A 27,770-nucleotide genomic window follows, 5' to 3' on the forward strand; every position below is an offset into this window, starting at 1 on the left:
TTTCACTTTATTTTAACAGGATAAGCCAGCCTGTATCAATAGTGCTGTTCATGGAGTCATTGTCAGTTAACTGAATTCATATAAATACTGAAGACATGAGAATAAAACTTGGTTAAAAAGTAGTAGGTCGGTAGCTGTTCTTTTTGTACAGCTTCGTTTGTCATTTGTCTAGTATATGCACTGATGCTTTTACACCATAGAAGTTAGTCACTCATAAAAAATATTTTGAAGTTGAAGGAGTAACATTAAGTCCAATTTGAATGTTCTTATGGATGTAAGTGTATTTAACGAAGAGTTCTCGGAGAATCCCTATGAGATCCTGTCATAAGGAAAACATTTGGGCCAAAGTCAACTTATGATAGTAAATAAAACCGTAAATGGAGAGTGTGCCTGGTCCTACCGTTACTAAACACTTTGTTGCTTTGAGGTATTTCCATCTACTTTGGTACAGTTGTAGTCAATAAATTGCTACATGAGCAGTGGCATCTCTGTGCATCATTGCTGTCATGGAGCTATTCACCATCTTATGTAGAATTTAAGGCAAGGATAAAAATGTACATTTCTCCTTTGGTTTATCACAGTTTACTAGTCCCACTGTAACTGATACTGGGAATACAGTCTTTGATTTCCCACCTATCCACAGACAACAAGATCATGCATATGGATCTGATAGATGTGGAACTCTTCTTGATTAATTTTGAGTCCAACCCCCCGAGAGCTATCAAACTATCTAATAAACTTTCATAATCCAGTATATATCTCATTGAATAAAATCACAAACAGCCACAGACTGTCTGGAGCCTCCAAACAGTGCCTCCAGCTGCCTCTCAACAGTGTTGCATCAAAGGCAGCTAAAGCAGCGTAGCACAGTGTGGTATCAAAGGCAACTGCCTTTACATATCAGTGGCGTTTCTGTTGCCGCTGCCACGATTTGAGTTTGCCCTTACTGAAGTTTGCTGCTTTCACCGTTTAAAAATAACGTTAGACAGTTAACTTAGCTAACGTTAAGCTAGGTAACACAAATACCTGCATGTATTGTTTGCATCAATGTGTGGAAAACAATTTAAATGTATAATTATTATGTATTAATGAACTTAAATTCCGTTTGACACACAGACCCTGAGCGGCCTCACAAGCTCCCTAAACTGAGTGGCTCCACTGTCTTCCCAAGGTCCCCACTCCATGTTAAAGACCCAGGGGTATGACTTTAAAATAGTACAACTCAACTTTAGTTCGGTACTTTTGTCTTTTTGCTAAAACCCAATGACTTTACTCTGATGTTACCACTGTTGCACTTTAGCTTAGTCTCAGACCCAAGATCTTTTTTAAAGGACATTTTTAAAAGATAAAATGAAATAATCTTGTGGAAAAAAAATCACAAAATAGACAACATACGTAGTTAACGAAAACATAACAACATAACGGGAATATTCAGTAACATTAATTAACTACATTAACATGTCATTTCCACTGTGGTGTACTGCTCCTCTGTCTCTGTCCCACAGCTTGTGACGACCATGGCCTCTTCTTCTCCCAGAGACTCCCTGCAAAGTCCAAGCAAGGGAAATATGTCCAGTGGTAGGTCCTGCTAATACAGAGCCTTTTTGCTTTTATGGCAATGTGCTAATCAAGTCTTACATGACACAAATAGTATATAATCAAAAACTCTTGGTAAGTCAACTCTTTAAATTAAGTGTTAATGTACTTAAATTCCTTTTGACACAGACGTCCCTGGGCCGTCTCACAAGCTCCCTGAACTGAGCCGCTCCTCCGTCTTCCCAAAGCCCCCACTCCATATTAAAGACCCAGAGGTATGACTTGTCAAACAAAGATGTAACTCAATGAGATATCATCCACTCAAAATTTGGTACCTCCCATATTATTAACATATATTAACCTTGTCTCAGACTCAGATTTTAAAGTATACAGGTATGAATCTTTTGTTAATGTCAGTTTCCTCTCCTCAATGTAGGCTGTGCTGAAGAGACGTGTGAAACGAATAAAACCCAGTCGCAAACACTTAGACAACCTAAAGCGGATGCATTTTCCGGGCTGGGCACCTTCACCTAAACAAATAGGGCAGCCACAAAGGCCCCAGAGACAGTCGCCTGTCCACCTACCTCCTCTGCCGTCCACTTCAAAGGTCAGTGGCATGCAGGCACAAGAAGAAAATCAGCATTGCTTAAAAATGCCAATAGTATAGGATGCACATGTCCCTGAAAAGTATATCTGCTCTGAATTTATTTCATAAATCAAAATCAGCGCTAAAACCTGTTAAACGATAGCATTTTTTGTAATGTAATTTGTAATCAAGCTTTAATGTGTAATTAATCAAAATGTTTTTCAGAAAATCAAGCTTTTCATGAAAATGGTTGAATTTTGTTAAAGGCATAAAGAATGTGGAGATAATTTCCCTAAAATGAGCTGAATTCATCTTTCCTTGTGCCTCTCAACTGCTCCTTCTCAGGCGTCACAGGATGTGGCATCAACACCCAGTCTCCCCAAACGACCCTTTTCCATTAAGGCTGGTAAACATGTGGTTCCTGGCGAAGTCAAACTTTATGAGTACAGCAAAGATGACTTCTTGATGATGGATGAAGATGGTGTGGTAGTCGTGCACGGAGATGAGTATGAACATGTGACCGTCGACCGCTGGGAAGAGGAGTACAACTACCACTGCAAGATGAGCTCCATCCGTTTCTTTGCCCTCTTCGAAAAATGGAAACCTTTCTATGTCTGGCGCTCAAAAGTCCGCGCCAAGAAGTTTCATTTGGCCCGGGAGTCCCTGCAAAACCGCCTGTTCTTTGTCAATCCGGTATGTCACTGGATGCATAAACCAAGGTCTACATTTGGTCAAAAACTGTCTTAATGATCTTGAATAAGGAACACCATGTACTGGATATAGAGAAACAACAAACTCACGCTGTATCAACTTAAAACCCTAAAATTTAAGGATCTGGTTGACTTCAAAACTGTCCCAATTATGTAAATCAAAAAATGTATTATTAACCATCAGTATCCAAAAGTTGTCTCAGGTTAGGGAAAATCAGCATGATAAAATTAGTGTGGAGTGTTTGAGTCCACAAAACACTGCTGGAGTTTCAGGGGTAAACAGTGTAGCAGCTGAATCTAACACAACTGAAGATATTAGGGATTTATCTTCCTCCATACTGCTCGTGTGGTGTCATCCAAGTGTCCACAAGCCCCGAAATTCATATTCGACTCGAAACAACGTCAACATCGTGTTACAAAGCCTAAATGTCCGCTGATATCTTGCGGCGAGGTGCATCAGAACTGCTAACGTCTGCTAGCTTAGCCACTTCTGGTGGACATTTAGGCTTTAAAACACGATGGAAATGACCTTGTTTTGAGTCGAATATGATTGCCGGGGCTTGTAGATACTTGGATGACAACACAGGGGCAGTATGGAGGCATGTTACTGATTTGTTTACGTCTGAAGATAAGCCCCTAATATCTTCAGTTGTATTGGATTCGGCTGCTATCTGGCTGCTACACTGTTTACCCCTGAAACTCCAGCAGTGTTTCGTGCACTCAAACACTTCACCAACCCCTCCATTGGTATAGGGGTGAGTAGATAATGAGTGAATTATCAATGGGTTATTAATGGGTGAACTATTCTTTTAAATTGTAATTTTTTGTTGTTTTTTTCTTGTCTAAATGCATAGGTACACTTTCAAATCATTCATTCATTCACTATAAATATGGTCACTTCGAGAAACTATCTTGGAATGAACATAAGAAGTGTGGATATGATGTTTAACCTGTTAACATGTGTATATCTCTTACAGTCTTTAAGTCCTGCACTGATAGACATCAGGAAAATGTGTTACCAAATCAGCGACACAAGCTTGTGCCACATGGAGAAAAAACACACTTACACACTGCAGGAGTTCCAGGACACGCAGCTCGAACAACTGCAAAAGGTGCAATACTACATTCATACAGCACTTGGCTTAAATATTTGTCATATATAAGTGCATTTTGTTTGCATGTGTCCTCAGAAACTCGTTGACTTCATTTATTTCTTCCCGTCAGATTTTGAATGACTTGGCGAAGTTTGAAGTCCTGGTTAAGGAGGTGACACTTAGTGCCTGTCTCAACTGCTCGTTGGAACCTCAATCCAATTCCGATGACCCAAGTGCGTGTATACAGTGTACACATATGAACGTGATTCAATGTACATAGACTTACTTCAGTATTGAATGTTTGATACAATTCTCTTTTTGACACAAATGATCAAATAGACAAGAAACTGCTTATGGGAATCAACAAGACGTTTCTCTCCGGCCGCCTTGTCTGGTGCGTTATTTAATGAATTTACTTCCCTTTTACACTGTTTACTCTCTTTCTCTATTTATGTACAAGGCATACCCCCTTCTCCTTTTTCAAAATGATGAAAGATGTTTTGACATGTTGTTGGTGGAAAACAGGTTTCATGGAATTAATGACGACCAAATTCCACTTACCATTCTTCTTAACTAACCTGACAGATTGAGGCACTTGAATTAAACAGCTGTTTGGAATAACAGCTCTCTCTCACATACTCAGCTTCATCCGTCTTGTTGACTATTTGGTCGTCAAGACCTTGCACTCCTTGGTGGTGAATGCAGTGGCCAAACTTCTGGCTGTGCTCCAGGAGCAGGTAGATCTAACACCCGGCAACGCCATCATTCAGAACTCGAGTCAGCACTCTGAGACCACCACTGACCCTGTGGATCAAGAGATGGATGGGAAGGTAGGGTGCTGTTTCAGTATTTTCACCAGTTAAACCATCACTTTAAGCAGACACAGAGCATTTCTCAGTTTGGTCTTGATGTGTGTGTGTGTGTGTGTGTGTGTGTGTGTGTGTGTGTGTGTGTGTGTGTGTGTGTGTGTGTGTGTGTGTGTGTGTGTGTGTGTGTGTGTGTGTGTGTGTGTGTGTGTGTGTGTGTCTTTAATAGTCTGCTGAGTCAGAAACCCCTCATGTCCAACCTTTGTTCATCTCTGAGTTGATGTTGGACACAAACGCTTTGACCTTCAAACCCAGTGAAGAGAACTTTCAGGTGTGTTTCCCAAATTATCATGAACAATTATACTTTCATTTATTGATGAACTCCCATATACGGCTACTCCCAAACAGATTGTGAATGTGTTGTTCCCTGTTCTTTTATTTCACAGGAGACTATTGCAGAGGTCATTGGGGAGTTTCAGAAGACAGTGCTGTCAGTTAATACATTTGCAGCAGATCCTGATTTTGATTCAGTGACACAGCCTGGAGAGTTTGAGGTAAGCATAACTAAGTTTGTATTTTAATGTTTATATATGAAAATATTTCAGTGTTTCAGTGTTTTTCAATGATTTTACACATTCATTCATATTTTTTTCCATCTTTCTACAAAAGTGTGGTCTTATGGATTTCACAATCGCATTTTATTATGCTTTCACTCAAAATCCTGTGCTCACATTTAAGTAGCTCCTGCTTTGGCTAAGATTTGCTCTGCTTGTGCTCAAATTTTGAGCTTGCACTCAGATTTCCTGCGCTCCATCTGCCAAGTGTAATGTTGACAAATGAAATGGTCCCACCCTCATTTTGGATGTAATACTTTTACTTCTCTAAAAGTCCTGTAGAGCTGGTTACTTCCATCAGGTCCATGCACTCCTGCCCTCCATGGCTTTATTATTGCACTGGCTAGTGTCGGTGTGCTTGAGTCCAGTAGATCCCTGGTCAACATGGAGCAGCAAAATCTATTATGTTATGGGAACATTGTTGCTAACAACTATAACAACAAAATAGACGCTGCCCTGCCCCCCCGTATTTTTGGGGAACAGTACCATCAGCAAAAGTAACCACAACAAGGGGTGGGACAATTTAATTTGTCCACAGTCCAAAGGATTTGGATTGAAAGCATCACAAAATCTGAGCCTGAAATCAATAAGTCCTGCTCTTAAACTGAAAGACCATGCTCTTGAATAAAGAGGAAGAAACCCATAGTAATTAGTGTGTAATCTCATCTCTGTGTCTGTGTGTTTGTTAACTTACAGATACTGGAAAACAAATATGAAGATGGCCCCAGTTTGGAATTCATCATGGAAACTGACAGCTACCTTCAAAGCATCATCCGAAAAATCATGGTAAACTTTCCCTTTTCCTTGTGCTCCATCAATGCACATTGTACTTTGTCTATACAGTACTGTTTGTGTGTGGACCTTATTTGTTTGTTTTCTTTCTCTTAGGAATCACTGCAGGCTGCCTTTGATGCAGCAAAAGTGTACTCGCAAGAGTTTGAGCGTTTCCGACTGTTCTATAAGGAGAACGAGAGTCTGGATCTGGATGCGATACAGCAACAGGAACAGGGTGATGCACAGCATACATCAACATAGACATTATTTTTGTAACACATCTCCCACTCACAACACAAAGAGCACTTCAGTTGAGAACAGTGCTGTGTTTTTCTTTGTTCCTTAGCATGAAATATGCCTTTGTTACTGGCGAGCAAAAGCATATTTTGGACACTTGCAACCACTTAACAAGTTACCCACTGTAGATTTGTCGAAATGAAACCAGCTCGCAGAAGAATTTTCTTTTTGTCAGAAATATGATGATATTTCATTATAACCATGTAATGCAACTGAGAGCAGCCTGTTTTAAAAAAAATCTCTTTGTTGGTTAATTCAACTTTTGTGGGAAGGTATGCATTCACAAGCAGCAGTCACAAAATCAATCCTTACTTTATCACTATAACATAGATAATTCACTTTGGTTGTGGACCATAAATTACATCTTTTAGTTGTGCTTACAAGTGTAGCTCTAGGTATATGCATATGTCTATATGGAATCATATATAATCACTAAAATTTGTATTATTACAATGGTTGGGGGTTTGACAAAGGGGGTAAGAGACATCTACAGCATTGCTGCACAGCAGGTTAGACAGATAAAAAGGTCTTGGAGTTGGGGAAACATAATGGGAGACAAAAAAGGGAAAACCTGCAAGACAAACATTGAGTGAACACACATGACTTGTAGTTAATGGGCAGAGCAAGCAGAGTAACACGTGTGGCTTTGTTAGACTGATGACTGTTGTCTTAATTTCACAGGTTTGTCCTTCTTTGAAAACGCACTGAAGTTATACCACAGTGAGTGTAGAGAGACCGAAGACATCCAGCAGAAGAAACCTCTGGGTTTACTGCTGGTGGACAAAACAAAGCTCAAACAGAAGCTTGTGTCTTCCCCCCTGCGCTGTCTGGAGGTGAGGACGAGTATACAGATGCACACAGACGCTGCACAGACACGTATAGTCCTATTTTATTGAGACGTATTGTCAGTGAGTTTAATTATTTGATCATGACGAACAAGTGATTCAAACAAAAGGGCAGTGAGGCCTTTCAGTGTTAATTAAACATCACTGAAATGTATATGTAAAAGTGAGGTCCAGTGATCTAATGGAATAAGTACTATCAAATATTCAATAAACACTACAGAAAAAATGATAAATACACATATGAACAATTGCTTCGTTCTGAATCCATCCTCCAGGTCTTCAATGAGATGCTCACCAAGCTGGCTAAGAGGAAACTAGATGCCATCATCAGTGAGGCATTTGACGCCCAGTTTAAACTCGAGTTTAGTCCCACTAATACCGCTGAGTTAGCCAGCTCACTCATATTCCTGGATGAGATACAGGAGAGGGTAAGACTTAAATATCATGTTTGATAATCGTATTTTCTTTCAACATTGCTCTGCACAAATGGCCCCACCTTGTGACTGTAAACTTTCCGTGGCCAATAACAGTCATACTGTACATACATCAAATTGTAAAAAATCTTTTGTTCATATTGCACATTTCTGTCAATTTTCCCAACCACCTCCTCTACTTTTTCTATTTGACTCTTCCCCTTTCCTTTCCTTCCTCTTACCAGATTACAGAGCTAGACGAGGAGCAGGAGACTGTGTGTAAGATGTACAATCTGATTAACATGTACTCGGTTCCCACGCCACCCGAGGACATGATTGTTTTCGCCACCTTGCCATCTTCTATTAACTTTCTGCGCATGCTCATTGATGAGGCAGTGCTAGATAGGGATGCCAGCATGGACAAGTTGTGCACTTCTCTATGCAAGGCCATAAAGCAGCTGAACCGGGAGGTCATGGAAACCAAGCTGAAGTCACAGGTACATGGACAACCTTTGTTACCTATTTACACACTTACAAACACAAAGTTTGGGACTATACGGCGTTTTTTCTTCTCACTTATGGCTAACTTATCACTCCATCTTTAATTGTTTGCTGTGTGCTTTCTCATGTGCAGGATCCACAAATCTTGGACATCAATGCAGATTCCTCCAGAGTGCATCTGCTGCTGGGAAAGATCCATCTTTCTATGGATGAGATGCAGGCCCAGGCTTCTACCTACACATCCTACCAGAAGAAATTCAAGGTGCTATAATTCTTCAGATTCAATCTGTAAAATCATTCTCCTTTAAACACAGCAAGTCACAAAATATATGTGTTACAGAATTTCCAAATAACGAGCCCACTAATCCAAACCAGTTTTCCTTCTCTACATGCAGATGGAGGTGACCAAGTTTGACACCTTGGAGGAGCTAACTGCAGATTTAAGGCTGAAGCAGCTGCTGTGGGACTCTCTCGAGGAATGGGACTCTCTCCAGGATGTGTGGCAGCAGGTGAGGTGCACGTAAAAAGACTGAATTGCATGTGTTAGCCTGGACAGGCATATGGTATATTAGACACATGTATGCATCTTTTTCTCTCTTTAAAGCTCAGCTGTTCCTTCATGTTTTTTCCTCAATAGGGCACACTTGAGCAACTGGACTTAGAGCAGTTCAACTCCCAGATAACCAAATACGGCAAATACGTCATCCAGCTGGAGAAGGGTCTGCCACGCAACAACGTAGTGCTGAGTCTGAAGGACAAGGTGGAAGTTATGAAGCAAAGGGTGCGTTGGACAAAGTGCTTCGTAGTGGCTGACATCAATGACAACATGACAACACGTTGAAATATTGACTGAGAGCAAGTAGTTGTGATCTAGCCAGACCGTTCTACACGACTGCTTTGACTCTATCTGAAATTATCCCCCTGTGTTTTTCATCAGCTGCCTGTGATCACTGATCTGCGTAACCCATGTATGAAGCCAGAACACTGGACCAAACTGGAGTCTATTATGGACACCTCCCTGAATGTGGCAGAGCTCCCTGTGGCCGCTTTGGAGGAGCTCAACATATTCTCCTATGGCACAGAGATACAAGAGGTACCGTGCAAATGGAGATTCACTCTGCCATGATGCTACTCACCTTCAATACACAAGCCAGTTTTACTGAATACCTTTATACTTAAACGTTGATAAACAAGACTAACACAGCCCTTGACTTTCAGATGTCAGGACAGGCTTCAGGAGAGGCATCGGTGGAGACCATTATTACAAAGGTGTGTCGACTTCCTATGAATATATTATATACCCATTTAGTTTTAAGACACTGCAGCAGAAGTTACCTCCAAGACCTGTTATTTGAATATGAGCTGGTAATCTTTATGCCCACACATGCCAATTTGATGACTCCCATGATGATTCAACGATGACCTCTGCAAATACATAGATTTCTGTGGATGTCGCACCTACTTTTTATACACGTTTGCGACACGGCTTGATTTATGTAGTGACGGCTGGCATTAATCATAGACAACTCAAATCGATTCTTGTGATCTGCCCTCAACTATAGCCCTTTCTTTCCCACTAGCTTCATAGTCAGTTTTCAATGTAACTTTGCAGTATTTAAATTCTATTATATATACAAATATACAGTGATGAGTAATGTGTACGCCACTGTGTGTAATGGGAATTAAACATGAAAACAGTAGACATGGATATTCAGTTCTATGGTTGCTGGAGTCCAGACTTTTCCCTTGTGACAAATCCCCTCTCACCATGAGTCCAGTGTCACTGGGTCGCCACTATGGAAATCACGTCTGTTCGAGGATACACATGAGACACACACATGCATAAAGGTTACTTGTAGAATCCAATACAGGGAGTCCATGTTGTTTAACCTCTGCCCTTTGGATGGGCCTTGCAGGTGGAGGACATGTGGAGGACCACAGAGTTCACTGTTCTATCTCATGGCGAAGCCCAAGACATGTTTATCTTAGGAGGCACAGATGATATCCAGGTAGCAACATGCAGCACAAACATGCACACTCTTACAGTACATCAGATTGTGTGTTTATTTGTGTTCACCACGTTTGTTTGCTGTGTAGGTACTCCTGGACGACAGCCTTATTAATGTGGGCACGGTAGCATCTTCTCGCTACGTAGCGCCCATCAAGGTCAGGGTGGACAAACTGCTGGAGCAGCTGACTCTCCTCAACCAAACACTGGTGACGGCTTAGAACAGATCCCATACCACTGCACTGTTGATACCATTGCATAGAGTGATCTTACATCTGGCTGCAAGTGATTGTTCTGACATAGCTTTAAATGTAGCACAGTAGCTCTCCCTACTGGCTGCAAAAGTAATTGTTCTTTGTTAATGTTTATTGATTCCTTTATTTCAGGTCATGTAAAGACTGAGTAACAGTGTCACATTTAAGACTGTGGTTTAATTACATTATTAATCTTGTTTGCCTCTTTAATTCTCCCTGGGCTCACATTTTCCCAATGGCCCCTCTGCTGATTGTTACAGGATGAGTGGCTAACATGCCAAAGGAACTGGCTCTACCTGGAGAGTATTTTCTTAGCTCCAGATATCAAGAGGCAGCTGCCTGCGGAATCCAAGATGTTTCTTAAGGTGGACAAGACCTGGAAGGAGATCATGGGGAGGGTCAAAAAGATGCCCAATGCACTGAGAGCAGCCATACAGCCTGGTAGGTGATGGGGCAGCGTGAGTGGAAAAATACCTTACGTGGACATAACAGATACTCACAATCACACATGCACTCACTCAGGTAAACACATTGTCACACAACATACAAACAAGTCATTTTATCCTATACAGATCTGCTGGAGACCTTTCAACACAACAATGCTCTCCTAGATGAGATACAGAAGTGTCTGGAAGACTACCTTGAGTCAAAGAGAGTCATCTTTCCCAGGTACGCACATGCTTTGTTGATTGTCACACTTTACATCTTACATTTGAAATGTAAGAATATAATTTACATACCATGTTGCTTTGCATTTCCCCCCTTGACCGTTTTTACTGAACATCTCCTCCCACTGAGCACTGAGTGCTAACTACTATGGCCCTGTGTGTGTAGTGTTGCCTGCTCTGATAATCTGTCTTTATCTGTCCCCTGCAGGTTCTGCTTCTTATCTAATGATGAGCTGCTAAAGATCTTGGCCCAGACAAGAAATCCTCAGGCTGTGCAGCCACACCTTAGGAAGTGTTTTGATGCCATTACCCGTCTGGAGTTTGCTTTGCTGCCTAAAGACCCTGATGCTAAAGGAGCAGCACCGGATGCTGGAGAACAGGAGACCATATACAGCAAAGTGATCCTGTATATGATCTCTCCTGAAGGAGAGAAGGTCTGTTCGAGTAACCTTAACACATTTTTTCTCGTCACACTCACCGATTGTATTTAATTCCCACTGTTCTCTTGTCCTCGCTGAGAATAAGAGAGAGTACGTTTGAAGGAAAAAATACTCTCTTGCACTCCATTTCTCTCCATACAAAACTACCACACAATTTAACCTTGTCAGCCACTTAACAACCCTGAAGGAGAGCTAGAATAAAGTAGATTCTTACATTTTGTACGAGCCTGTAAAACCTGTACGAGCAGTAATTCAAGAAAAAAATGGACATGCCAAATTCTGATTTAAAATTATACAGATTAAATAATGTGGGGTTTTCATTTTAGAAAACACTGAATATTTTGGTTTGCCAGAAAGTTTAATCGCAGCTAACTGACCGCAGCTGTCCAATGATCACAAATTCAAGGCAAGACAAGGCAATGTTATTTATAAAGCACCTTCCATACACAGAGGCAGATTCAAAGGGCAAATAATTGCTGTGAGAACTGATTAACAGTGAACCCTCAATTAAAAAAAGGACAAAACACATGTAGTCATGGCCATTACTGTAATCGTCCTCCTATGTGTGTACGTGTAGGTGGGTCTGACTAAAGGTCTGAAGGCACAAGGCAATGTGGAGGAGTGGCTTTGCAAGGTGGAAGAGGCGATGTTCTCCTCACTGCGTAACCTCAGCAAGGCCGCCATTGCAGACTACCAGACGAAGTCTAGGGAGGAGTGGGTGGTGGCTGGACATCCATCGCAGGTACAACACACACAACACACACACACACACACACACACACAAAAACACACACGTAAGAGCTGGTCCTTTTCAATCTTTCCATCTCAGCCTTATGTGCTATTGTGTGTAGTACAACATCTCTTAACATGTGGAAATGTCAAAACATCATTACATATTATTGCCAGTAAATGACACTTTTACTTTTAATCCTCTGTATCATTTTATATTAATATATTTTGTATTAGTTTGTATATTTTTTCCCTTACATTTAGAAGTGTTTTGATTCTATGATTATTCACTCACCGGAGCCATAACTATCTCATTTATTGTCTTTTAATGGAGGCATTTAATATTAGTTTGTGTGTATATGTTTGTGTCCACCAGGTGGTGCTGACCATCTCACAGTTGATGTGGTGCAGGGATATGGATGGCTGCCTGGAGGGAGATCACGACCACTTTGCTGCCCTACAGGAATTTGAGCTCACCAACATTGACGTAACCCTAATAACCACTAATAACTCTTCAGCTTGCTTTTAGTCCTTATTATTTGGTTTCAGATTTGGTGTGACAAAATAAATCTACACTTTATTCATGCCCAACTATTTTTTACTTTTTACCTCAAAGATCTTATGTGATTGTGTGCAACGTTTGCTTGTATTCCAGAGGCTAATTTCCCTGGCGGCGTTGGTACGACAACAGCTCCCTACTTTGCACCGAAATATCATCACTGCCCTCATCACCATCGATGTCCATGCTAGAGACATTGTCACAGATCTGGTCCTGCATAAGGTACAGTTGTGAAGTATTAGTGCAGTTGTGGAAATCCACACAAACACCATCAAGCAGATATTTTGTCCTTGTCTGTTCTTGACTTGGTTTTATAGGAGCAGGAGCTGACTCAGATCTCTGCGTGAGATTTCTACAACTCACCACCTTACAGTAACTTCAGCTTTCTGTTTCAGGTGGACACCAGGTCTAACTTTGAATGGCAGAGACAGCTACGATACTACTGGGACCTGGATGTGGACAACTGTGTAGCCAAAATGGCTCTGTCCACGTACCTTTATGGCTACGAATACCTGGGAGCCTGTCCACGGCTGGTCATCACACCACTCACGGTAACACAATATATCACATTAAAGCTATGCAAGCAAACTGGAAAGACACATTTTATAATCAGTTAGACAAGCTTCCACTCTGAATCTAATAAACACTGTGTGAGTCAATTTAGATTTCACATGAAGCCACAGACGTGTTTGTCAATTGTGCGAGTATAGAACAGAAACAGAGAAGACCATCTGAGTATATGTTGTCTTGTTTAATTCTTCAGTTGTGTTGTCACATCCCAAAATCCCCCTCTCTTCCGTACCTCTCTACTGTTCAGGACCGTTGCTACCTTTGTCTGATGGGGGCTCTCCAGTTGGATTTAGGAGGTGCTCCAGCCGGGCCAGCAGGGACAGGCAAAACAGAGACCACCAAGGACCTGGCCAAGGCACTGGCCATACAGTGTGTTGTCTTCAACTGCTCTGATGGGCTTGACTATAAGGTCTTTGTGTTTCTTGTATGCTCTCTTAGATTATTTTCCTGCTCAGTATTCAATCATTTGTTCCCCTCAACTCTTTACCTACTCCACATGTTCAGCAGTCTTTGGTTTACTGCAGCTTTTTGCCACTACACTTGTTTGCTCTGTTTGAAATTGCTTGAGAAGGCTCTCGCCCACTTCGACTGTACCGACTATGTTAAGCCTTTAGATGGCACTATTGCTAAAGCAGTCAAGACTTCTATCCTTTGTGTGTGAAATCACTGATCAGACATACTTGTGTGCTGTTGAAGCATAATCTTAATCCAGATTTAATCCTCTCCCTTTATTCTCTTTAGGTCATTTTACTGTAATTTATTAATTTTAAGAACATACGTTAAATGTGTGTTGGTTGACGCTAATGTCAAGTGTCATATGGCTGGTCACATCCTTAAATGTTTTGTCTGTATTTATTGTATAAACATTTCAGTAGAAGTATGAATCATATCTAAACGAATTGAAACTTTAATATTAACAACACAGGATTGGATCCTTATATTTCTCCTGAGATAGCTCTCATCTCTTATGATACGTGTGTGATTCACTTTGTCTGTTTGTGCACTTCCTTCACCTTCTATTTATTATGATCAGCTGACATTTAACTAAAATCAGTATGTCTGTATTTTACAATCCCCAAAACTTCAGATTGGTCCTTTGACCTTGAGAATTTGTAATGATAAATAGTGCTGTGTCCTTGCAGTGCAATAAGGCTAGAACCAGTTCAGCTGAAAGGACCCAGTGACACGACAGCTGGAAAGCAATTCTCTTCTGTCTGCCGTAGTTAGTTGTTGCCAGAAGACACCTGAAGTATATCAGAGCTGGATGGGGCTTTGATTTAAAGGGTTTAGCAACACAGTCTTCTCTGGTTTTATGTGTTAATGCTTTGTTCGGGTCTGGCTCCAGTGTCAGCGTGAGCAGCATTTAATTGTAACATATAATACCACTGTCCATGAGATGTTAGAACCTTTGAACCAGCGCTTTTGTGCAGTGAAGTGCTTTTCATGTTACTCACAGACACGGTGCAGGTAACACAATGTAATGCAGGTATAATGGAATGAACTGATACTAATATTAAAAGCATAAGACACATTCAGGATGTTTTTTTATTCAGGAATTGCATTGGAATTCAAATTGCTGTCACTTTTTAACCAATCGTAATTGTGTCTTCCAGATGATGGGCCGCTTCTTCAGTGGACTCGCTCAGTCAGGAGCCTGGTGCTGTTTCGACGAATTTAACCGAATCGACATCGAAGTGTTGTCTGTGATCGCTCAGCAGCTCATAACCATACGAAATGCTAAAGCTGCTAAGGTATCCCCTCATAAACACACCATCATAACAGACCCTTAACAGTGTTTACAAGGCATCGCTTATGAGACAATTTACAAACCATACACAGAGAAGAATTAAGGACGTTGCTCTGCCGTCCTAACGGGTAAAGTAACACTAAGCTTTAAGCCTCACTGATCTCCAGTCAGTCGACCCTTTGACACCTGATTCCACTGGTTTAATGTGATGATGGGCTCCTATCACTTCTATACTGATGTGTGGAGGACATCTTTTAAATAAAAAACAAAACGTGTCATTCACTTTGCCTAGCAGAAGCCCATTTGAGCCCATTTGAAAATGTAGCCAGTCATCTACTGTATTTTCCATAGCTTGGATAGCAAAGTAGAGTAGCACAGGTAACATACAGGTCACTGCCACACATACTTCCCTTTGCAAATATTTAAGACATTAAAGTCATCTCACCCAACTCTGCATGTTATTCAGCTGCCAAGATTCCGATTTGAGGGCCGCGAGATCAAACTTGTGAACACATGCGCCGCGTTCATCACCATGAACCCAGGCTACGCTGGAAGAACGGAGCTCCCTGACAACCTTAAAGCTCTCTTCAGACCCATAGCCATGATGGTGCCAAACTACGCACTTATTGCTGAGGTAAGAGACTCCCTGCACTTGCATTGTCACATATGCTTGCTTGCCGTATTTTCCTCTCTATGCAACAGTTTGTATTCCCTCGCTTTTGACCCCCCCTCCAGGTTATTTTGTACTCTGAGGGATTTGAATCCAGTAAGACCCTCGCTAGGAAGATGACCCAGATGTACAAGCTGTGCTCTGAGCAGCTGTCTCAGCAGGACCACTACGACTTTGGCATGAGAGCAGTCAAGTCTGTCCTGGTCATGGCGGGGTCAGTGCATCACACTCATGCATTCACTGACACACATGTGCATTCAGTTGTAGGGACATGCAGGCACTCACCTTTTCAGGAAAGTCCCAACAGGACCACAGATGCACACAACACATTCTCTATATTTAGCATCAATGTTTTGCTGTGAAAGATGCAGTGTTACATGGAAAAGGTTTACCCTCAGTGATTAAGACGGCAATGTTTGGTGTCATCGATGCAGGAAATATTCAGTTGAATGTAAAAGTAAAAGCTTGATAATGATGGCACAGAGCAAATATTAGAAACATATGACTTTTCAGATGATCCTATTATTTTTTTGATGTTACTACATTGGATAAAAGAAAAAAGTATCTTTCTCACTTGAGTACAAATTTCCCCACGTGTCATCTGAGTGAAATTCCCTCACTTTGTCAAATCCACATCACGAAGAGATGAGACACATGAAGAGATGAGGAGCAAGATTAAGTAGATGAATTTGGAGACAGCATAAGCACAGTGGTTCCTGGTGTGCGTGGGCGCATAAGTAGATTTAAATGAATGCTCCTGACCGTACGTAGTGAAAGTCAGACTTTTGCCTGGTGGTTGTTAGCTGAAGCTCAGGGAACTGTTGTAATTGGCTTGTGATACATTGTGTGTCTTTGCCTCGATATTACTCCTCTGAGTCTGCTAGTTCCATACTAAACACACATTCATTATCACCTGCCTTAATGTCTCTGATGGTTTGGTTCCCTCTTTATTATAACTGAGTGGAGCCTGCTTGCTGCTGTATTCAAAATCCAGCTCACGATGACCACTTCTTATCTTTATTACGTTGGAATTTGTCATTAGTTTATTTGACACTAATTAATTTGCCCATTTTAACAATAATGTTGCCGTATATTAATTGTTTAATTCATTGAAATGCACTAACTACTTGGAGAGCTGGTTGTGTGGCCACCTCTTACGTCCAGTCCTTTTTTACCTGTTTTTTAATGTCATTAATAATAATGCTGCACTGAACGATATGTAAAGTGAGAACTGGGGAATATCCTGCTGTATGACCAAGTAAACTGAGGAATGAGGTATATATACAAAGAATAAATAAATGAATAACTAAACAGACAAATGACCCATATAAAACAAGCATAAGGACAAAAAGCACACTGATGTTACTAAAATTTCCAGCATAGTTTTTTAAATTGTAAATTATTATTCGCAAACATGCATGACACAAATATGCTTTTGTTTTTTCCGTAAGACCAACATAAAAGCTGTAAGTAACTATGTGTGTGTGTGTGTGTGTGTGTGTGTGTGTGTGTGTGTGTGTGTGTGTGTGTGTGTGTGTGTGTGTGTGTGTGTGTGTGTGTGTGTGTGTGTGTGTGTGTGTGTGTGTGTGTGTTCTATCTCTAAAGAGAGAAAACCCCCACCTGAGTGAAGATGTGGTTCTCATCAGAGCCCTGAGGGACGCCAACCTTCCAAAATTCCTCACTGATGATACTGTGCTCTTTGGGTAACCCTGAATTCTTCCTTCTAACTATCCAAATGCACAAATACAAAAAAAAAAATTCCAGGCTTTTTGTTCTTTTTGTTGTTACATGTGAAAACATTTATTCTTATTGTGCATGTGTATTATGCCACCCTACACACCCCTGCAGTGGTATCCTGTCAGACCTGTTTCCTGGTGTGAGCATCCCTGAGCATGACTATGGTGTTCTGCATTCCACCATCCTGGAGTCTCTGGTTAAGCGAAACCTGCAGCCACTCGCTAGCATGACCAATAAGGTAGAGTACAAATGGAAAAGCAATTATTATTATTTTCACCTTTTTTTTTTTTTAATGATTTGTTTAATTTTGTTCAACACTTTGAATGAAGACTGGAGTTATTTCTCATTTACTTGGTGTCAATAAATCCCATGAAAAGATTAGAATGGCAGTCGGTATAGTGCAAACTTCTGCCAAGGCCCAACAGTCCCCTTAAATTCAATATATTCAATAATAACATAACATTAGTCCCCTAAATATACCTACTAATACATTTCTTTCTCCGAAGAAATGTCCAAAAACTTTGCAAAGACAGTATATATTGCACCATAGAACATGCAAAACAGCAACTCAAATATATAAGTGTTTGAAAGTCCAATCTTATTCAATAAAAGTAAGCAAAGAAATATATTTTAATTATCAATGTTTAATTATCAATGTTGCCAGTGTTGTTAAAATAAAGATAAAATAAATAAATAGACCTACAAATAAGAAAAACAGAACTGTTCAATTAGTCACATACACATAACTGAAGAAATGTCACATTTTTGTGGTCCATATATTATTATAATAAAGAAATGTGTGACACACTCAATGATGTGCTTCTAACAGCTGTAGGTAAACAAACATGTTCACATCAAATTCATTGTTGTTTTCATTGGATTTTTTTGACAATAAGAAAATATAGAAAATATACAATATTTTCAGCCTCATCATTTAAAAGGTTCATACACCCACATTATACAAATGTTTTTCACTAACTTGCGGTCTCTGTAGACTTCTATCCATGCAGATATTGATATTTTACTTTTACTTGACACGGTTTTGATATCTGTCTGATTACTGCCACCACAGCAACACAAAAGATGTGAATGGAATTTTGTTTGTATGGCTATGTTTCCTTTTAATAACCTAACAATATTTGGATAGTTTGTCAGATACCCTGGATGTGTTGTGTAAAACATCTTTCACACGTCAGATTTTTCATCTTTTTTCTATTTGTTCTTGTGACCAGGTGATTCAACTCTATGAGACCATGATAGTGCGTCATGGTGTGATGTTGGTCGGGCCAACTGGTGGAGGTAAGACCACCGTCTACACCATCCTGGCTGACACACTGGAGACCCTCCATCGCACAGTGCACAAGGAAAACAACCCTTTCTATCAGCCTGTCAAGACCTATGTCCTCAACCCTAAATCTGTCACTATGGGAGAGCTCTATGGAGAGGTACTCAAGATATGAGATGATATATAACACAACAGCTTCTTCACCTCTCTCTACATACATTAATTATGTACGTCTACTCCTCAGGTGAACACCTTGACACTGGAGTGGCGTGACGGACTGATGGCGCTGAGTGTCCGCAACGCAGTCAACGACTACAGCGATGAGCACAAGTGGGTGATCTGCGACGGGCCAGTCGACGCCCTGTGGATCGAGAACATGAACACAGTGCTGGACGACAACAAGATGCTGTGTTTGGCCAACAGCGAGAGAATCAAACTGAGCGAATCCATACATATGCTGTTCGAGGTTAGATCATTGTGTGTTTGTGTGGTCAATGCACAAGCAAGATTTCAAATTCCTATTCACAGTGTATATACCCAAATAAATACATAATTCCAGAAGTAGTAGTTTCCATTTCCTTGTACCTGTATTACCTGGTATGTCCATAAAAGTGATGTATGTGATGATTTGTTTTTCAGGTCCAGGACTTAGCGGTGGCGTCTCCAGCCACAGTCAGTCGCTGTGGGATGGTATATATTGATCCTGATGAGCTCAAGTGGATGCCCTATGTCCAGACATGGATCAGTGGACTTGGAGCCAAGGTTGTATATAATATATCTCTGATATTTCTCAAGGTTTTTTTTAAAGTAAACTGTTTACAGAGTTGGCTAAAAGCAGGCTCGTTGTAATAGAGGATTTGTGCTTGAAATCTAAAGTTAGCATCACGTGTTTATCGGGTAGTGTTAATAGACTTGTTTCTCAGGGCACAGTTCTTCACTCTTTATCACAGTCCAGGTTGTGGGCATCAAACACACATAAACACACTTTATATCACTAACTACGAATGTTTCGTCCGTCCACATCATTGCTCTTGTGTTCTCTTTCTGTTAAACTGTGGCTGACTGTTCCTGACTCTCTGTGTGCGCTGCTATGTGAAATGGTTAAGTCCCTTTTTTTCCAACAGTACAAGCAGTAGAACCTTAACATCAGCATTAACTTTAATGACGGCACATCACATTAAAGTTTATAGCATGCAACATTAGCCCTGAGTCTTTCAGGGTCAGTGAGAGTGGGTCATCTCTCCTGTCAACTTTTAACTTTCTCTCTCTCTCACTCATCGTGTGTCACTCCCTGTCTCAGTGTCTATCTATCTTTAAGTTGTCTGTTGCCTTAGCTGTCCTCCTTGTTTCTGCTGTCTCCTATTTTCTCTCTCATACAATTGACTAATGTACCCTCTCCATTACTCCATACGTTTTTAACCAGCACCATTTTGTTTTTGGGAAGGAACTTTCTTTTTTCAGTTCAAGTTGTCTTAGTTTTTGTGTAATTTCCTTTGCATTTGTTGGGGAAAGGTAATTATTGCTTTGTCGGGGATACTTTTGATTACACTTTAAAAACATTTAGGTTCATTAGAGTTTGATCATTAGCATTTTTAATCAATTATGTATTGATTTCCACTTAGCAAATTTAACTAGGGGAGTCTGTCTCTCCCGGGAAGAGCATTACCCCAGATTTAGTGTATTCTCAGTTTTCCTCTCCCCACAACAGTTCTTTAAACCAAACTCTTGTGTTCCTGTCCAAGTTTTTTTTATTGGTTGTGTAGATAAAGGTTTCCTCTTTCCTTTGCTCAAAGTCATCTCTTTTCTTCCATCACTCCTTGCTTCAGTTGCCGGACGCAGTGCGCGAATACCTGCTGGAGCTCTTTGAGCAGTATGTTGAGAGTGGTCTCCGGTTTGTTCTGAAGCATTGCACTGAGGTGATTCGCCAGGTGGACATCAGTAAAGTCACCACTCTGTGCTTCCTGCTCGACACTCTGCTGCTGGGCAAAGGAAGGCCCGACCTCAATATGGTAATTTCCACTTGAGTTGATGCCACACAGGTCTATTAATAGAGATCGTAGTTCATCTGTGCAAAGAAAAATCAATGTATGGTCACTGAGAAGCATAAAGATATGTTTAAGCTGTAGTGGGTGTGAGGATGTTAGTGCTCTTTCGTACAGTATGTGGCCCAGGAAGCATTTGCGGTCATACAGCAAAAATAATTTAGCCACAGACATGCAAGACCACCTTTGAATCTGCTCTGAGTGATCGGATGCATTTAGGACTCATTTGTACTTATTGCAATGCTGACCACTTGTGATTTAATCACTCAGGACAGATGCTAATACCAGGTCTGAACAGGGTCTAATACCCTGCAGATAATTGGATCCCACAGAAACATTTACATCATCCAAAAGCACACTGTAGGTTGTGGATACTTTATTTTTCTAATGTCATAACTTAATGAGTGAGCTTCTTCCTTCTTCTCTTTTGTGTTTATGATGGTGTTAGGATTCCAAGACCTTGAAGAACGTATTATGTCAGACCTTCATATTTTGCTACCTGTGGTCAGTCGGTGGCAACCTGAACGGTTCTCACTGGGACTCGTTGGACACCTTTGTCAGAGAGCAGTTTGCAGACAACAGCATAGCAAAGGTAATTTATTGCACACACCCACAGTTACACATTAACTGAATGGCAAGCTTTCTTTGCACATATTGGATCATTTGCAGACACCACACACTTTCATTACACATATAAATGCACAGAGGGCCTGATCTACTGGGTTGCGCGTGTAAAAACGTGTGCAAACTTGATTTCACCCGCAAAAAAACCTGTAAGCTGATGTACTTACTGTGCGCACTGAGGATTGCGTGAAGAATAGCACGCGCTTTCAATTAAGTACGCTTGCCTTAATGAATATGCAATATTGGGTGTTTCTACCCGAGTGCGCAAAATATTGGGAGGAGTAGATGCAAATACTTTAATTTAGCACACGCACTGTGATTTACAAAGCCTGAAAATAATTGCGGTGGTTTTGACTGTATCTATATTTAATACGTTTGAAAGATTCACGCAATCTCGCACTTTTTATTTGGGATCTTAGTAGATCAGGCCCAGAATGTCACAATTTTATATTTTATCCCTCATTCCCATTTCTGAGAGTCACATCCATTTTTCACTGAGTTTGCTGGTATATGCATGAAATATGTAAAAAGGCCCGAAGGTTAGCTCCTATTATATATTACACCAAAGTGCTTTTGACACTGGCTGTATCTAGCTGGAGCACAGCCAATCTGAAAGGGAATTCTTCTTGATCGTGTCATTCACTCGTGTGAATGAAGACATTAAGAAAGAGCATCCATATTGTACATTTTAGTAATAACTTCAGTGGATTACAAAGACCACATGGCAAAGATAAATCACATAAAAGGATGGGCGTTGATTCAAGCTTATAACAGTCCATAAAGTATTATTATTCTACCTTTCCAACTCAAGAGAATTATGAATCATGGGTTGTAAGAATTGAAGAAGTAATTTTAAATGTGTAAAGAATGAGGTGCAGGAATGTAAACGAAACAAGAGGAAACTGGAGACTGATATTATGAGTCCTTCAGCCCAACAGGATATGGAAATCTAATTGTTTGAAGTGAAGTAAACAACCATTCTGCCTTCATGAACCCTTGTTCATGAAGGCAGAATATCATCTGGAACATTTCACATACTTCAAAATCTATTTATCTGCCTGTGCGTAAGGGGCTGATGTCGCTGTTTGCAACGTCAGAAAATGGTTTATGTGTACAGTTTTGTGCCTTTACCATAAGATAAAGCCCAATGCATCCGGATCACAGCTGTGAAGCTTGAGGGGATACAATCTACTCAGGCACGCATGCATGTGCACACACACACACACACACACACACACACACACACACACACACACACACACACACACACACACACACTGGGAAACCGTTCATATTTAACGTCTTGTGTCACAGACAATCTTCCAACGCACTGCATATCAAAGGAAAACAAAGGAAAATGTGTTTTCTTCTATTCTGGATGTCCAAGGATTTTTAAAGAACAACTTGCATACAGTCTAATGTTGACACTACCTAAAGTGTTTGTATGTGTTTTAATTAATGTGCATTCATATGTGCTGTGTAGCTCCCGAAGAAAGGTACCCTGTGGAGCGTGTACATGAACTTTGACAACAAGCGCTTGGAGTCATGGGAGACGATAATCCCTGTGTTCGAATACAACAAGGAGCAGCCCTTTTTCGAGATGCTGGTTCCCACCACAGACACTGTCCGCTACGGATACCTAATGGAGAAACTGCTGTCTGTGCGACGTTCTGTGCTCTTCACTGGCAGCACTGGAGTGGGGAAGGTGAGGATTCCTGGACAGTCACAACAGTGTGGTGTACATATCTTTAGATAGAAACTGAGTGATATAATTGATGCAAATAATTTAACAAGATTATTTGGCTACAAGGCAATGGTGATAATAATTTGCCCACGTATGTCCTTTCAAAGATACTAAAGGGACATCTTGGTTGCATAGAGAAAGATCATTATAGGCGGCAGGGTTGAAATTAACAATAAAGAGTCAATTGGGAAAGAGAAAAATTCCTAATGGAAATATTGAATAATAAATCGTCTCCACCCACCTGAAATAAATCCTTGGTTGAGATTTTGAGGAAGGAAATGAAACACCATGCTTATTAAAATCCCATACACACTTAAATCATAAAAGTAGACAGATATTAACTGCAGCCATTCAGATAAACTTTAATACAATCAATGTAGTATGTTTGTTGGAAAAGTAAATACAATTTAGACACCCCAGTGATATTTGACTGCTTTGATATTTTTGTTTTATTTTGAAAGTGAATCTTTTGGTGTTAAAATTGAAGACAGTGTAGACCGCAAAAGCTAAGATCAAAAGCAATTTGGTGGCAATGTTATTAAAGAACTTGTGTGTGTCTATTTGTTTCAGTCCGTGGTGGCTCGCGGCCTCCTCAACAGTATGCAAGAAAAGTCCGGATACCTTCCTGTCTTCATCAGCTTCTCCGCTCAGACCTCCTCCGCTTGCACGCAGGAGATCATTGAGTCCAAACTGGAGAAAAAGAGGAAAAACATAATGGGTAGGACATCTTGGAGGTTCCCCTAAACAAAATGTCTCTGTCTCAAATCAGATATTTAAGTCATTATACTCACACGTCGTACACAGTATACACTCTGGCATGTCGTACACAGTATACACACTGGCATGTCGTACACAGTATACACACTGGCATGTCGTACACAGTATACACACTGGCATGTCGTACACAGTATACACACTGGCATGTCGTACACAGTATACACACTGGCGTAGTGCATGTTTTCTGATCCTGCCGTGACCGTTGTGCTCTCACCTGAAATGATGATCACAACATGTGACAGCAAATTGTCACCTGTTAAATATTTCAACAGGCTGCTTTTCTCACTTGACATAAAAAGTAAATGTTTACATCTATACCAATTGCAAAATGTTTGGCTCTCAGCTGCATTACCACCCAATAGTTCATTCACATGCTGTAATGTATGATGAAGCATGTGAATATATGTAACCAGTCACGCCGAAGTTCCTTTGTTCATATACAGTAGCCATCCATTCATCAGTTCTTACAGTTGTCCCTGTAGTTGTCTCTGTTAACCCCTTTCTGCCTGTCTCCTCGCCCGTCTCCATCCCTGTAGGAGCTCCTGGCAACAAGAAGTTAGTGGTCTTTGTGGATGACCTGAATATGCCAAAGCTGGACAGTTACGGCTCTCAGCCGCCTATAGAGCTCCTGCGTCAGTTCCAAGACTTTTCTGGCTTCTATGACAGAACCAAGTTCTTCTGGAAGGAGATCCAGGTACAAATTAATATGAGATACATAAAAGAAGCACATTTTCTATGAAACTATAAATTTGCTGTGTGTTTCCTCTAGGAATTTATTTTAGCAGTGGTGGCAGGACAGCCCTGGCCCCACTCCATATCGGTTGAACAGTCATTCAGTTTAAGCTTGTTTGCTGCACCTAAGCCTTAAAGAACTCTCATTATAGCCTTTTCTGAATTACGGTGTCCCCATCTGGATCCCCCTTGGCAGCGCCACTACTTTGAAACAAATTTCTACTAATTTCTGCTCCTCTGATATTTTTAGATGTAGAGCTGATCTTTATAATAACCTTGCGAATTAACATGTATGTGTCACTGGATAAATGGAGTGTTGTGTCTTCTGCAACAATGAAGATAAAAGGAACACCGCGTTGTGTGATAATATGTGGGAGGTGTTCGTGGGAAATGTGTGCCTCAAATTCTACAGCAAATCAAACAAACACAAAGTAAACTTCAAGTACTAGACGGGTCCTGATAACTTTCTGATTAGTGTGCGCAGGCTAGCAGGGGGGTGGGAAGGGAAGGCAAGGCACTCGGGTCAGATACTCCAGGTCTAATGTGATCCTGAAGTAGTGCCGCTGTGCACAGGTATTCATGTGCATTGAGCTGGTTCAGTTTTCTGTAGATGCTTTTGTCGCTTTTATGAATAGTCAGACTAGTCAAAGCTGCCATCAGTAGGAATTTAGAAAAGATGTCTATAAGAGGCCGTTTATATATAAAGGAACATTCCAACATTTTATTAAGTAGTCTTGCTTGCTAAAAATTAGCTGTTAATCAACAAAATTGACAGAACTTCAGAGGTGCTGCATGCCAGGATCCAGCTGTCATAGGACCAGACTATAGGACCAGAAATCTGTTTGCTAATTTCTTGTAACCTTCACTGTCTGTTTCTAAATGTGTCAATCCAGACGCTGGGGCTCACTCATAGAGCTAAAATTGATATTGATGTTCTAATCTACCTCAGTGAAAAACTGCACACAACTGTGTGTTTTTTCTAAACAATGGAGTGCCTTTTTTAATCTTTAGGATTTGTTTAAGATTGGTTTTCTGTTCAGGGAAAAAGTGTAAATGCACTGTAGTTCCTTAGTTTTTGTTTTTACAAAGTCAGCACCAACTTAATTTGTCTTCTAGTTGTAGTTTTAATGAAGACTGTCCATTTCTGTGGGAAACCCATTCATCTTGTGGGCCTGTGTGTTTGTAGCTGTGGACCCAGATTCTGCAATAATAGAAAGTTTGCTTTGCAATAATTGACTTTCTATACAACTACACATAGACACAGGAACTATTGTACATGCGACTGATATGATGTCTTATAATGTGGAGTGTGTGAATATGAATATGAATGTGTGCGTGTGTGTCCTTGTGATGGGTTAAACGCAAGCTATAGCTTCAGGAGAAACCATACCTGTATGTATGTGATTAATCCCGTGCGATGATACATTGCACCACAAACAGAAAACGTCACATACAACCACATTCATGGTTATGAGATTTTTCAGGGAGGAGGAGTGTTTGTGACTTTCACCTGGAAACAAAATCAAAGCAACCAACTTACTCATTTATTTAGTATACTTGTTTTTCGGTTCACCTTTACCTCACACTCACATGCTTTATTGACATACCATATATCAATGTGAGGATTTGATGTCAAGTCTGGATTAAAAACCAAAATCTGTGCAGCCAAAGACAAATACAGCTGGAGCGTGATGTGCTTTCACTTTCACTTTCACTCAATCTCCTTTTTAATATCCTGCCCTTCTACTCTCCCTCGGCCCTTTCCCTTCAGGAGATGACCATTGCAGCGGCCTGTGCTCCTCCAGGAGGGGGCCGCAACCCCGTGACCCCCAGATTCATCCGCCATTTCACTATCCTGTGTTTGCCCACACCCTCAGAGCACAGCCTCAAGCAGATCTTCAAAGTCAGGATACACATTTAACAGACATTCTCCCTTTCACTCATTTCTTTCAGTTTTCTTTAATCACATTTTACTCCATCTTTCATGCCTGTTACAAACTCCTCTGAACCTCCCTGCAGGCCATCCTGAGCGGTTTCCTCACCGAGTTTGCCCAAGCGGTGAAGGACTGTGCTGGGCAGATAGTAGATGCAGCGTTGGAGATTTACAACCGTTTAAGTGTGGATCTGCTCCCGACACCAGCCAAGTCCCACTATGTCTTCAATCTCAGAGACCTCTCCAAGTGTGTGCAAGGTGAGATGAGCGCAGGCCTACTGTTAGTGGCATTGGCTCACATGGAAGTCAATGGACACACGCAGGACGTCACACAGAACAGTCATAGATATTTACAATCTGTTGAGTTGTTGTTGGATGAAGAGGTAAATGTTAATTTGAGACAGATAAAAGAAAACCTACATCTATATAGAAATTCCACAAATGTCTCTCTGTATGTGGAACTCATATCTTGGGAACCAATCATCTTATCCGATTCACACTGGGAATGTGTATTGTAAATAGCCAGAGGAAGTGCGGGGCTGGGTTTGGTCCCATTTTAACACGCGGTACCTTTAAAAGATTTAATGAATTAAATAAACAGGCGACCAGTGCTCTACAGAAGTCAGTGGGGGCGGGGTGTGACAGTCAGTATGTGGTCCTAGTTAAACATGTCTTCTTCTACGTCCTGGGATAAACTACAGCAGTGGTTGGTAACTGGGTAATGCCGCAGGTCAAAATGGCCGTCTGATCATTTTGATAAAGTCAATATTTTTATTTCACCATATCAGAGTGACTCAGACATTCACGAGTGTTGCCGGTGCTGATCTCTGTCACGACTGCAACATTCATAGAATCGCTTTCTCTCGAGCAAGTCATCTCCAAAGTAAAAGCACAATGTTCTGTTGCTGTGATGCTTCATGTTGAGCTGAATAACAGAGCTTTTATTTTGAAAAGTTGAGATTTTGGGTGTAAACTAGGGTCTTGCACAACAACACACACTCAGTTCTGGATTTGCTGAAAGAGTTTGAATCTTTGTACCTCCACAGCATGCAACACAGCTCCAATTTATCTCTTT

General features: G+C 40.8%; 1 protein-coding gene across 1 annotated transcript in view; it reads left to right on the top strand.

Annotated features, from left to right (window-relative positions):
• Positions 1-1,517: 1,517 nt before the first annotated feature.
• dnah6 (dynein, axonemal, heavy chain 6) overlaps positions 1,518-27,770 on the top strand; it is a 54,788-nt gene continuing 28,535 nt past the window's right edge. The window contains exons 1-45 of the mRNA XM_047342191.1: positions 1,518-1,578; positions 1,726-1,811; positions 1,973-2,143; positions 2,477-2,815; positions 3,810-3,944; positions 4,057-4,159; positions 4,266-4,320; positions 4,570-4,756; positions 4,971-5,063; positions 5,179-5,286; positions 6,043-6,132; positions 6,235-6,355; positions 7,099-7,250; positions 7,538-7,690; positions 7,921-8,172; positions 8,310-8,438; positions 8,572-8,685; positions 8,814-8,957; positions 9,114-9,269; positions 9,395-9,445; positions 10,093-10,185; positions 10,274-10,393; positions 10,699-10,879; positions 11,011-11,107; positions 11,315-11,540; positions 12,124-12,288; positions 12,652-12,762; positions 12,931-13,056; positions 13,230-13,385; positions 13,652-13,813; positions 15,018-15,155; positions 15,618-15,785; positions 15,887-16,035; positions 17,417-17,524; positions 17,670-17,796; positions 18,791-19,003; positions 19,088-19,309; positions 19,483-19,605; positions 20,670-20,852; positions 21,334-21,477; positions 22,993-23,214; positions 23,824-23,971; positions 24,567-24,724; positions 26,534-26,665; positions 26,782-26,953. Of these exons, the coding sequence (XP_047198147.1) occupies positions 1,518-1,578; positions 1,726-1,811; positions 1,973-2,143; positions 2,477-2,815; positions 3,810-3,944; positions 4,057-4,159; positions 4,266-4,320; positions 4,570-4,756; positions 4,971-5,063; positions 5,179-5,286; positions 6,043-6,132; positions 6,235-6,355; positions 7,099-7,250; positions 7,538-7,690; positions 7,921-8,172; positions 8,310-8,438; positions 8,572-8,685; positions 8,814-8,957; positions 9,114-9,269; positions 9,395-9,445; positions 10,093-10,185; positions 10,274-10,393; positions 10,699-10,879; positions 11,011-11,107; positions 11,315-11,540; positions 12,124-12,288; positions 12,652-12,762; positions 12,931-13,056; positions 13,230-13,385; positions 13,652-13,813; positions 15,018-15,155; positions 15,618-15,785; positions 15,887-16,035; positions 17,417-17,524; positions 17,670-17,796; positions 18,791-19,003; positions 19,088-19,309; positions 19,483-19,605; positions 20,670-20,852; positions 21,334-21,477; positions 22,993-23,214; positions 23,824-23,971; positions 24,567-24,724; positions 26,534-26,665; positions 26,782-26,953 (6,544 nt within the window). The remainder of the gene's footprint in view (positions 1,579-1,725; positions 1,812-1,972; positions 2,144-2,476; positions 2,816-3,809; positions 3,945-4,056; positions 4,160-4,265; positions 4,321-4,569; positions 4,757-4,970; positions 5,064-5,178; positions 5,287-6,042; positions 6,133-6,234; positions 6,356-7,098; positions 7,251-7,537; positions 7,691-7,920; positions 8,173-8,309; positions 8,439-8,571; positions 8,686-8,813; positions 8,958-9,113; positions 9,270-9,394; positions 9,446-10,092; positions 10,186-10,273; positions 10,394-10,698; positions 10,880-11,010; positions 11,108-11,314; positions 11,541-12,123; positions 12,289-12,651; positions 12,763-12,930; positions 13,057-13,229; positions 13,386-13,651; positions 13,814-15,017; positions 15,156-15,617; positions 15,786-15,886; positions 16,036-17,416; positions 17,525-17,669; positions 17,797-18,790; positions 19,004-19,087; positions 19,310-19,482; positions 19,606-20,669; positions 20,853-21,333; positions 21,478-22,992; positions 23,215-23,823; positions 23,972-24,566; positions 24,725-26,533; positions 26,666-26,781; positions 26,954-27,770) is intronic.

The sequence above is a fragment of the Hippoglossus stenolepis genome, chromosome 2 (genome assembly GCF_022539355.2).
Source record: "Hippoglossus stenolepis isolate QCI-W04-F060 chromosome 2, HSTE1.2, whole genome shotgun sequence".
Taxonomy (NCBI): Eukaryota; Metazoa; Chordata; class Actinopteri; order Pleuronectiformes; family Pleuronectidae; genus Hippoglossus; species Hippoglossus stenolepis.